Source organism: Euleptes europaea, chromosome 7 (assembly GCF_029931775.1).
Source record: "Euleptes europaea isolate rEulEur1 chromosome 7, rEulEur1.hap1, whole genome shotgun sequence".
In the NCBI taxonomy this organism is placed as follows: Eukaryota; Metazoa; Chordata; class Lepidosauria; order Squamata; family Sphaerodactylidae; genus Euleptes; species Euleptes europaea.
This window is the reverse complement of record NC_079318.1, coordinates 79,605,875-79,618,600: the sequence shown is the minus strand read 5'-3', so window position 1 is coordinate 79,618,600 and position 12,726 is coordinate 79,605,875. Positions and strand designations below refer to the sequence as shown.

General features: G+C 45.3%; 1 protein-coding gene across 1 annotated transcript; it reads left to right on the top strand.

The window, feature by feature from the left end:
- The first annotated feature begins 1,001 nt into the window (after positions 1–1,001).
- On the top strand, positions 1,002–12,502 carry LOC130480325 (solute carrier family 22 member 20-like). The gene is made up of 9 exons (XM_056852804.1): positions 1,002–1,400; positions 2,830–2,933; positions 4,730–4,884; positions 5,189–5,357; positions 6,625–6,748; positions 7,584–7,699; positions 8,229–8,443; positions 11,585–11,693; positions 12,295–12,502. The coding sequence occupies exons 1-9, from the start codon at positions 1,002–1,004 to the stop codon at positions 12,500–12,502; spliced, it is 1,599 nt and encodes a 532-aa protein (XP_056708782.1).
- The last annotated feature ends 224 nt before the right edge of the window (positions 12,503–12,726 follow it).

Genomic DNA, 12,726 nt, shown 5'->3' with positions numbered 1-12,726 from the left:
ACAAACAGTAATTCTAGCGAGCCTTCTTTAAAATCTTTCTCCGTGACCATAAACCGTTCTTATTCTATGCAAAATGCCTGAACCCTTTTAATTAATGGTTTCTATTCCAATAACAAGCAATCAAATAAAGGTTTCCCACGGTTAGTGAGCACCTGCCTCTTATGTAATTCCCTATAGTTCCTTTGGATAGCCTATGAAAAGACCGGAGAGCCAGCAGAAATTCGAGTACAGGGGTACAGAGAAACAGAGTCATCTGGACCCATGTGCACAGAACTCAGAGAGACAATCCAATGAGAAGGTTGTTCCGTAATCACAAGATTTCCAGGCCCTTGTCTGGGCCTGTCTGTCTTCTTTTTTGCTGGTTTATCACAATTTTGGCATTTTTTTCTGATTGCTCTGTTCTGTGCTTTTGAATATATTATCTTTTGTATTTTAAGACTTTGCAAGTGGATTTCTGTACTCAAGAAAACCTGTTCCATTCCAGTAACTTTTGTTCCTAATTGCATGGTTCAAGGTTTGCTTTTTTATAAACCCATACTATTAGATCGGGTCCTTCCTACCCTTCTTTCTTTTGCCCAGAAGTGCAACTGAGGACTTCTAGAAAGAAAGGGGTGTCTACAGTATAGATTTCAGGAAATTGCTATTTAGTAGTATTGTCTTCAAAATTAGGTTTTTATAGTTCTGGCTGAGATGTGAAAGCATTATCAGTATTTTTAATACTGAGGATTTTTTAAATTATTCTGATCGAATTAGATGCCATTTTTTATTATTCTGATCGAATTAGATGTCATTTTAAACAAAAATAGAAGCTTCGTTGATAGATCATTGAATCAGTAAATTGTTGTTTCTAAGCAGCTAGCAAAGGTTCTTGGATTTGGCTGGGTTTCAGTACTGAAGGTCTTTCAACTGAATGGGTCCAATGGAGGTAGAGGCTCAGAAGAGTGGGTGAGTTGGTCTACTATTTTCAGCTGAGCATTGTTCAGGAGTCCTTCTCTTCCAGGATGGCATTCAATGATGTCTTGGAGTCCATTGGGGGAGTCGGCCGTTTCCAAATCTCACAAGTCATCTTCCTGGTGATTCCAGTCTGCCTTATCGCTTGCCACAACTTCCTCCAGAACTTCTCTGCTGCCATTCCAGACCATCACTGCAAACCTTCGATTCGGGGCAACCAGACCTTTCTCTCTAACATTACTGCCAAAGAGGGAATCCTACTGAAGGCATTCATCCCCATGGGCCGAAATCAAAAGCCAGAGAAGTGTCTCCAGTTTGCCACAGCTCAGTGGCACCTTTTAAATCCAAATGCCACCGTCGCTGAGAATGTCACGGAGATGCATACCCAGCTCTGTACTGGTGGGTGGGTATACGATACTAGTATTTTTGAGTCGACCATTGTCTCGGAGGTAAGCTTTTCAGTTTTCAACGATAAATGAAAAGATGTATAACTGTGGGAACAACCTTAAGCAGGTCTATGCAGAAGTAAGCCCCATGTTATTCAATAGGGCTTTATTCTCAGGAAAGTGTATTTAGGATTGCAACCATTGTGTATTGGTTTTACCTTGTTGCTGGATTCCTATGACTTTTGATGTTTTATTAGCTGCCTTGAGTCTGCGGAGACAAGGCAAGGTACAAATATTAAAGCAAATAGATAAATGTGAAGACAATTTTAGATACTGAAAGGTGTAAAATTATTTGTGCTAATGAAAGAACTCCCCTTCAAAGCTCCCCTTTAAACCAGATTTCACTCAGTTTTCCTTGCAGATGGGAAGCCACTAGAAAGGCAAGTCAGGGCAAATAAACTTCACGTGATGTTCAGTCTTGTGTGCTTTTACTGTCCGATGTTTTCCTCTTTTGTGCTTTCCAAAAATGCAGTAATGGAGGTTGCAATCTGCAGCAGACAGCCCCATGCTGTCCATGTTTGTGCTTAACCCATTCCCTTATGTATTTTCTTTCTTCAAAAAAAATCCCCCTTGTGCTTTCCTTTCCCATGGGGCATATAACTGAATGCCGTGTGTAATTTGCTCCATTAGATATTCATGATGAAAAATCAATCTGTATAAAATCTATTTGAGGAAGAAAACTATCTTCTTTAGTTCGCTCCCCATGTCCCCCGCTAAATAATTTATTGTTTTGTACCTCCCCTTTCCTAAGTAGTAGGAAGTTTGGGAAACACCTTTTAGAAGATCAGCTCCACTGTAAAGAAAGAGTACGGAAGACAAATGATGGATTTGTAATACTGGTTTGTTTCCCAGTTCAGTAGTGAAGGGGGAGGGCAAGCAAGCATCCAGAAAGGCAATGCCAGCCTTTAAAATGAAGCCCCCCAATCAAACATCATATTGTTGGAAGTCCCCCCCCATCGCAGTTTCCTTCTGTTTTATGTGCCACACGTCCCTACTAAATATTGACTTTCTTTTAAGCACCCAACAGACATAACTGCATAGCATAAGTAACATGTTACAAAGATGATGGGAGCCCAGTAATTCAATCAATCAGTCAATCGACCTTTAGTGGCATATAGCCAGAAACATAGCATAAGCAGTGCACAAAATTCTCTGTCCCTGTATGGACAGTAATTCAAAGGACACATGGTTCCTTGTTAAAGGGGAGGCTGTACTCCCATTCCATTCTCATTGTTACTGCTCTCTCTGTAGAAAGCGTTGGCACCAGTACTGGACTGCTAAAACACATTTGATGAACGCTGTCTCCATCTTTAATGCCTCCTCAGTTGCCTTAGAGAAGGTGGTTTTGCCCAGCCTATATTGGGGGGAAGGGTTGCTGTGGAGATAAAATGCTCTAATTTTTTGACTCTTGTCTTTCACCTCTCCCTTCTAGTGGGATTTGGTGTGTGACCTGCAGACACTGAGAGATGTGGCTCAGTCCATCTATATGGCTGGAGTGCTAGCTGGAGCTATTGTGTTTGGAGCCTTAGCAGACAGGTAGGCTACAGACAGATGCTGTGAGGCAAGCGCCTGGTATTTTTCATTGTAGGCTTTGCGTGACAAGAGGTAGAGAGTCTGGCTCACATAGTTTTGCTGTTTCTTTTTGCCCCCTTATCGTGAGTGAAGGGGTATAATCTTTTCCAAGCTCTGCCCATCAACCATTTCTCCGAGAGCCATGGAAATCTACAAACCTCACCCACCACCCTTCGATTTTAGCCCCTTCCAGAGTTCCTCATAAACTGCACCCCTGGATTGGTTCCTGCTGGGGTGCTGTGCACATTGTTAATCCAGTATAAACATATTATGGACAACATTAGGAAGGCATTTGCCTGTTGCAATAACCCTCTTTCTCTTTGTTCTTACTATGCTTGTAAGAGGATAAAGAGCAAAATATCTTACAGTGCGGGGTTCACCCAGCAGAAACTCTACCAGGAGATAGCTGTGGGTCTGCATGGAAGAGCTGGATTCAAGTCCAGTAGCACCTTAGAGACTAACAAGTTTTTTGGGCACAAACCTTTGAGACTCAAAGCTCAGATAAGGGAGCTTTGAGTCTTGAAAGCTTATACCCCAAAAATTGTGTTGGTCTTAGGGCTGCCAGGTCCCTCTTCGCCACCAGCAGGAGGTTTTTGGGGTGGAGCCTGAGGAAGGTGGGGTTTGGAGAGGGGAGGGACTTCAATGCCATAGAGTCCAATTGCCAAAGCAGCTGTTTTCTCCAGGGGAACTGATTTCTGTTGCATGGAGATCAGTTGTAATAGCAGGAGATCTCCAGCCACCACCTGGAGGATGGCAACCCTATCTCTAAGATGCTACTGGACTCGAATCTAGCAGTCCCCCAGGAGAGGAGATACAGACTGCACAGGACAGCAGCAATGCCCAGTGGATTATCTCCATCCCAATCCAAGCTCCCCTTGGCACTGATTTCTCTCCATACTGATCTCTGCAGCAGTCTCCACACTATGGCAAAATAACACTTTTTACCTCCTATTGGGCATTAATTCATAGGGTGGCCATAAGTCAGAAGTGACTTGACAGCACATAACACACACCTATTGGGGGAAGGCCTTGTCCTCTAATCACTAAGTGAAGTCCCATTTTAACAATATCTCGCTCCAGTTGTAGGATCCCAAAATGAACAAAACTTTGTAGGTGACTGTGCAGGCCCACAGAAAAATTCCAGAAATAAAGGTTCTGTAATAATACCTTTTTTATTAGCATCAACCTAAATACCACAAAACGGTGTGCAAGATTCTTAAACTATCTTCTTCATCGGGTCAGATGTTTGGTATAAAAAATAAAACATGATTTGTAAACCACTTTGGGAACTGTTGATTGAGATTTGGGGTGAAAATGGTTTAAATAAAATCTTTGTCACTATGTTGGGGGCAAGGACATTGGGGATATTAGGTTTAATTCTGGATACCTCCACTTAAATCCTGACCTGGATGGCCCAGGCTATACCAATCTCATCGGATTTGGAAGCCAAGTAGGGTTGGCCCTGGTTAGTACTTGGATGGGAGGCCACCAAGGAAGTCCAGGGTCACTATGCAGAGGAAGGCAATGGCAAACCACCTCTCTTTGTCTCTTGCCTTGAAAACCTTCAGGGTCACCCTACGTCAGCTGCCACTTGACGGCACTTTCCACCACCACCTCTTCGTAAAGGATTTCAAGCAGCAGGCATTGGATCTGCGGATATTCAGAGTAGACAAGACCAAGCTAGAGGGACCAATGATCTGACTCACTATAAGGCAGTTTCATAGGTTTAACCCTCCCACTCCTCTTTCTTTGGGGCTCAGGTTTGGACGCCGCATCCCCTTGATCTCATCGTACCTGCAAATTGCCATTGCTGGCACCAGCACAGCATTCTTGCCCTCCTTCAGCAGCTACTGTGTGTTCCGCTTCATGGCTGGCATGACATTTTCAGGAATTGTACTAAATTCCTTCTCTTTGAGTGAGTATAAATTGGTCTGAGGCATCATTATGACCTACATAGCAATGCTCACGTTGATTGGCTGCAAGTTGTAATGGATTGATCAGCCTGTTGCGGGTTCCCTACTGGTGCATACATGGTGCAGTAGACTATGTGCATACTCATTGCGTGCTAACGGTGACAACACGTACCCTGCATGTGGTTCCCTGCCTGGATGCGTCCTTCTTGCAGGAAATTGCAGCTTGCAGAGTATGTCCCCCCCCGCCCCCCAGTCTGGTTTTGCTGCAAATATCTTTAACAGTTCTTTCTGTTGTTTCTCCCCTAGTCCTGGAATGGATGCCCACCAAAGGCCGGACAGTGGCAGGTGGCTGCTTGGGGTATTTCGTCACTTTCGGACAGATCATCCTGGCAGGGGTTGCGTACAAGACCAGGAACTGGCGCTGGCTTCAAATTGTTGTCTCAGTTCCCTTCTTCATTATCTTTTTATGTTCATGGTAAGTGAGAATAATCCTCAACAAATGCTACAGCAGAGCTATGTGGCCTGGTTTTGAGTATACACTGCTTTTCTCCCCAGTGAGGACCTAAGCTGCTTATAACATCATTCTCCCTTCTTCCATTTTATCCTCACAACAATCCTATGACTAGGCAGGATAGAAGAAGAGTTGGTTTTTATATGCTGACTTTCTCTACCCATCCTCGACCCATTTTCAATGCCCTGGCTGAGGGAAGGAGGTGCTCACCCAAGATTTGACGATACATGTTCCCGTCCAGTTAACCAGATTAGCCTCCGCCGCTCACGTGGAGGAGTGGGGAATCAAACCCCGTTCTCCAGATCAAAGCCCACCACTCCAAACCACTGCTCGTATTCACTACACCACGCTGGCTCTCTGATAGGCTGAGTATGTGTGACTGGCGGAAGATCACCCCGCTAGCTTCCCGGGCAGAGCAGGAATTCAAACCTGGGCCTTCAAGATTATGGCTTGGCACTAGGTTTACCAGCCTCCAGGTAGTAGCTGGAGATCTCCTGCTATTACAACTAATCTCCAGCCAATAGAAATCAGTTCACCTGGAGAAAATGGCAGCTTTGGCAATTGGACTCTATGGCACTGAAGTCCCTCCCCTCCCCAAACCCCGCCCTCCTCAGGCCCCACCCCAAAAACCTCCCACCGGTGGTGAAGATGGACCTGGCAACCCTACTTGGCACTCCAATCTAGGGCTTCCCAACCTTTTTGAGCCTGTGGGTACCACTGGAATTCTGACACAGGGTGGTGGGCGCAACCACAAAATGACCACTGTGTGAGGTGGAGCCAAACCCAAAATGGCTACTGCAGGAGGCACACACAAACACAGAGGAAGCCCAAAGGAAGCCCAACTGCAATGGATAAAAGGGGTAATATTAAAAATGCACTTGGAAAGAGGCGTGAAAAAGAGAATAAAACCACCAACCTGCACAACCAATCAGATCTCCGGTGGCCAATTACAAAACTTGCTTGGCAAGAGCTCCATCTGGCCCCGCCCACTTTCTAAAAACACTTGGTGGGTGCCAGGAAAGTTGTTGGCAGGCGCCATGGCGCCCATAGGCACCACATTGGGGACCCCCCTTGCTGTAACCACTACACTATGCTGGCTCTGTAGGTACAGACAGACTCACATGCAAATGATTGAGCCTTACTCACTATCACTCATAGTGATATCAGAATAGCCCAGGTAATTCCACAACAGATAAATAACCCTATACTCTCCTTTTTTCTTTTCTGTCAGGAAACTCCCAGAATCGCCACGCTGGCTCCTCCTTCACAACAAGTCTCACTTGGCTGTCAGGAACCTGAGGAAAGTAGCTGCGATAAATGGCAAAAAGAAGGAAGGTGAAAAAATCACCCAAGAGGTGTGCTTTGTTCCCCCCCCCCCACCGCTGTTTGAAAGAGGTTTAAATAACCATCCCTAGAGTATTAATGAGAGCCAGCGTGGTGTAGCGGTTAAGGTGTTGAATTAGGACCTGGGAAACCCAGGTTCACATCCCCACTCCCGCCATGGAAGCTTGCTGAGTGACCTTGGGCCAGTCTCACATTCTCAGCCCTGACCATGGCTAGTTTTTGGATGGGAGACCTCCAAGGAATACCAGGGTCCTGATGTGGAGGCAGTCGATGGCAAACCACCTACGAACGTCTCTTGCCTTGAAAACCCTATCGGGTCGCCATAAGTCAGCTGTGACTTGACGGCAACAACAAAAAAAGTTATGAAAGTGCTTTTAAATAGAGCCTAGTCCAAACCCTTTCCGCCTCCTCGTCATGCAATGATATCCATTCAGCAATTGTGAAAAAAGAACACGTCACTGAATTCCGGCCAGGCATTGACCCTGTATCCAGTAATTAGGTGAGATGACAAAAGCAATTTATTTTGTTCTCAATTTAGCCAGAGAACCCAAAGCCAGGTTTTCACTGCCCCAAGCTCACAGCAATCAATGTGCATCCGGCAGGGCATTCGTAGAGCTCTTCTCAATCTCCTAACAATAGTCACAGTGACAACCACTCACACCCTGTGTCAAATTTTAGACTGTAAACACCTCAAGGCATGGGCCCATCTTCTGTAAAACAATTCCATGCCCATTTGATGGTGATGTGTAAATCAAGCATAAACTGCCCCCAGCCACGAATCCTTCCTAGACCTGCTCTACATCCGTCGCGGACTTAACACTAATGTTTCCCTCCCTCTTTGGTCAGGTGTTGAAATCCCACATGCAACCGGAAACAACCAAGTTAAAATCCAGCCACACCGTCTTTGACCTCTTCCGCACCCCAGCCTTGCGGAGAGTCACTTGCTGCCTCATGGTCATCTGGTAAGGGCATCAATTCCTCCCTCACCCAAGTTCCCCTGATGATCTTAATTTGTCCACTTCCATCATAGACCTCTGGCTCCCAGAAGGGAATTCAGGGACTGCCAAGCAGTGCTTGAGGTCTTTGAAAAAGCAGTGAACTGTTACAACATTTGTCCCTGGCAGCATGCTCAGTTCAGGATGGTCAGACAATGGGCGCACCAAGCAAGAGAAGTGTGGAGAATGAGGACCAATGCAGTCTTTCAGCTTTGCTGCCTTTTATGTAAGGCGCTCTCTCTAGGAGACTTCAGTGACATCTTCTCCCTCCCGCTCCTCTTTTCTTTCAAAGCTCTCAAGTCTCTCATTTAATGAGATCTTTGCTTAGATCTGTAATCCCCAATCACAAGGGGCAGACTAGGAAGTTAAAATGGCAGCCCTAGAGCAAGCCAAGCTGAGTGGCCCTGTGGTGCTACGTCCATTGACTGAACAGTAATATTGGTGATAATAATGTATTCATGCACTTACATTCATATTTACTGCCTGCCTTTCCCAGGTTTGCCAGTTCCTTTTCCTATTATGGATTAGCAATGGATGTGCAAAAATTTGGCCTAAACATCTACGTTGTGCAGGTGATGTTTGGAGCCCTCGACCTTCCTGCTGTGCTGATCTCCACCTTCACCATGATCTTCATTGGCCGCCGCGTCACCATAGCCGGCTCCTTTACCATTGGCGGGATTATGGTGCTTGTCAACATGTTTGTGCCAGAAGGCGAGTCATTTTGGGAACCTGAGAGATGTGCCGTTGTGGTTGCTGCTGCTGGGCGAGGCACTTCAGTGGGTTTCTGCATGAATCTCATGCTCAGACAAACCCTGTCAGCTACAACACATCTGCGCTTTAAGGGTGAAAGTTTCTTGCTGCTCTAGGCAAATGGCAATTGATCTTCCATCTCCCCCATCTGTCATGTCTTGCTGCTGAGCAGCATACAATAGCCCATTACATTTTCAAGAGTTGACTACGGTAATAGGTTTCTCATGCTGACTTTTCCTATTATGGAGAGCCAGTGTGGTGTAGTGGTTAAGAGCAGTGGTTTGGAGTGGTGGATTCAGATCTGGAGAACCGGGTTTGGTTCCCAGCTTCTCCACATGAGCGGCGGAGGCTAATCTGGTGAACTGGATTTGTTGCCCCACTTCTACACACAAAGCCAGCTGGGTGACCTTGGGCTAGTCACACTCTCTCAGCCCAACCTACATCACAGGGTGTCTGTTGTAGGGAGGGGAAGGGAAGGTGATTGTGAGCCGGTTTGAGTCTCCCTTAAGTGGTAGAGAAAGTTGGCATATAAAAATCAACTCTTCTTCCTTTAATTTTCAGCGATGTTGTGCTTTTAAAATTCTATTTCCCAGGTTCCTGTGGTCACCATTGCTAACAAAGGCCTTAGAATCCCTACTTTGCCTGTAAGCATATGTTGAAGAAGTGCACTAAAGCACACAGAACAGCAGTCTTGAATTGGGCTCAAACAGACATGACAGGAACAAAGCTCAGTGTGTTTCTTTTGCTTGAAATGTCAAGTGCACCGGGGCTTGATTTTGATTAGGACTGTGGTACAAGGAGAGGGAAGGTTTAAGCTATACCACATACTGTTTTCCTGATTTCATACAGCCCTGAGAAGCTGTTATTTGTCCCACTGAAGAGACATATAGGTCATGTTTGAGCATGTGCCAAGCTGTTAGGATTCAGAGGTAGACTGCAGATGGGAGGTTGTAATTTTGTAAAAACTTTATTGCTGGATCAGATTCAGGGCCCATTTATACAGTGAGGGGGGGAAAGTATTTGATCCCCTGCTGAATTTGCCTGTTTGCCCTCTGACGAAGAAATGACCAGTCCATCATTTTAATGGTAGGTTTATTGTAGCTGTGAGAGACAGAATAACAACAGGAAAACCCCCAGAAACCCAGAAGACAAAAGTCAGAAGATTGATGTGCATTATAATGAGTGAAATAAGTATTTGATCCCTTTGCAAAAGATGACTTAGTACTTGGTGGCAAAACCCTTGTTGGCCATTACAGAGGTCAGACATTTCTTGTAGGTGGCCACCAGGTTTGCACACATCTCAGGAGGTATTTTGTCCCACTCCTTTTTGCAGATCCTCTCCAAGTCAGTAAGATTTTGAGGCTGATGTGAAGCTACTCAAACCTTCAGCTCCCTCCACAGATTTTCGATGGGATTAAGGTCTGGAGACTGGCTAGGCCTCTCCAGGACCTTAATGTGCTTCTTGAGCCACTCCTTTGTTGCCTTGGCCGTGTGTTTTGGGTCATTGTCATGCTAGAATACCCATCCTCGACCCATTTTCAATGCCCTGGCTGAGGGAAGGAGGTGCTCACCCAAGATTTGACGATACATGGTCCCGTCCATTGTTCCTTCGATGCGGTGAAGGTGTCCTGTCCCCTTAGCAGAAAGCATAATATGTCCCCCTCCATGTTTGACGGTGGGGATGGTGTTCTTGGGGTCGTAGGCAGCATTCCTCCTCCTCCAAACATGGCGAGTTGAGTTGATGCCAAAGAGCTCGATTTTGGTCTCATCTGACCACAACACTTTCACCCAGTTCTCCTCTGGGTCATTCAGATGTGCATTGACAAACTGCAGACGGGCCTGTACATGTGCTGTCTTGAGCAAGGGGACCTTGCGGCCTCTGCAAGATCTCAGTCCTTCACGGCGTAGTGTGTTACCAACTGTTTTCATGGTGACTATGGTACCAGCTGCCCTGAGATCATTGACATGTTCCCCCCGTGTAGTTCTGGGCTGCTTCATCACCATTCTCATGATCATTGCAACTCCACGAGATGAGATCTTGCATGGAGCCCCAGACTGAGGGAGGTTGACGGTTAGGGTTAGGGTTGTCACCTTCTCACCAAGCTGCTTGGCAATAGTCTTGTAGCCCAGTCCAGCCTTGTGCAGGTCTACAATCTTGTCCCTGACATCCTTGGACAGCTCTTTGGTCTTGGTCATGGTGGCTAGTTTGGAATCTGATGGATTGATTGCTTCTGTCGACAGCAGAACCCTAACCCTAACCCTAATCTGGTTGGTTGATAGGGGATCAAATACTTATTTCACTCATTATAATGCACATCAATCTCTGACTTTTGTCTTCTGGGTTTCCGGGGTTTTTCCTGTTGTTATTCTGTCTCTCACAGCTACAATAAACCTACCATTAAAATTATGGACTGGTCATTTCTCCGTCAGAGGGCAAACGGGCAAATTTAGCAGGGGATCAAATACTTTCCCCCCTCACTGTATTTATACTTATTTTTATTTACGTTAGTTATAGTCCACCTTTCTCACTTGGACCCAAGGCAGATTACACAGAGTGAGTCAATACAATCAACAGGATGAGATATTGAATAAACAGCACAATAGGATTAGAGTTATAGAATCAATCAGAAATCTAAAAACAAAACTGAAGCAAAGCATAAGTATTAACATGACACATTAAATTAAACAAAAATTACACAGCAGGATCCTAGTTTCAGCAAGTGAAACACTGTAGCAAAGACCATGATCCCTAGTGATTTATCCAAGAAACTTTGGGAATCATTTAGTACAGTGCAACTCTGTTGCCCATGTAGAAAAGTCCTCTTGAGGTATTCAATTTTGCATTTAGACCAGCACCCAGTTTCCATCAGTGGCCAGCTCTGAAGAAGCCCACAACTAAGGCATGAAGGGAATCACTATCTCCTGGTATTTGTCCTGAGTATCTGGCCCTGCCTACTGTAGACTACCTCTGAATATTCAGGTTCCATTCAGTTATCATAGGTAACATAGGCAAGTGGGGATTTGAATCTGGGCCTCCAAAGCAGCAACTATACTGCACAACTATTGGGTTTTAGACTATTTTTTTCTCTCTCCTTCTTCTAGAACTGCAAACCCTGCGGACAGCACAGGCGGCACTTGGGAAAGGGTGCCTGGCCAGTTCTTTTATTGGTGCATATCAGTACTCTGGAGAACTCTATCCTACAGAAATTAGGTAGGGAGCACTTAGTTCCTTGGTCTTCTGAAATTCTTACAATACAGGACCCAGCTGTGCATACAGGCAGGCAGGAGTCTGTCACTAAAAGGAGCCTTATTTTGTATATAAAATAAGATTAGAACATCCTGCAGGCTTACATGTAGTTTCCTTGATGTCATGGGATGTTCATAAACATTCTACCCGATGAAGAGTAAACTCAGCAATAGAATGTTTGCCAACCTGGCACCTTCATCAAGGGAAATTAAAATCCTGTTTACACAGACAGGGCCTATGTATAGGAATCCTATACATGGATAGGGCCTATGCCCTATCAATCAGCAAAAGGGTCTTCTTCTTCAAAGGACCTATTTAGAGGGGAGCGGCAACAATAACCAGAAAAAAATACTGAGGGTAAAGCCAGTACATTTATGGCAGTTAAATTGGTTAAAAAAATCACAAAATAAATCCCCCTGAAGACTGTGAAATTTATTGAAATTTTTAAAAATAATATTACTGAGGCATATCTGTTATGTCCTCAGTCTCCCTTCCACACTTTCTTATAGCATAATGTCTCTGAGATTCCATGACCCCCCCAAGCTTCAATATTTCTTCTCGGCAGGCAAACAGGCATGGGTTTTGTTTCAATGCAAGCCCGTATCGGTGCCATGGTAGCACCCATCGTCTACGTGCTTAGGGACTCCTTTCCCATCCTGCCATCGCTGATATTTGGAGCAACTCCCCTCCTCGCAGGAGTCGCCACCTGCTTCCTAACAGAAACGAGACACTCACCCCTCCTGGAAACCATTGCTGAGATGGAACACCGGTAGGTGCCTAACGAACCTTTTATCTTTCCAATGCACAACGGTGAGTACGCCATGCCAGCCCGAGAGTGGTTCTGAAGGCACATGGCATGCAGTTAGACTTCTGAAGCTAAGCTGGCCTACATCAGAATGGAAGATAAGCCAGAAGTCCTGGTTCTTCCATTCGGAGCTCCTTGAAGGGACAGGGTACAAATGGTGATAAACCAATTAATTGGGGCTTTAATTAATAT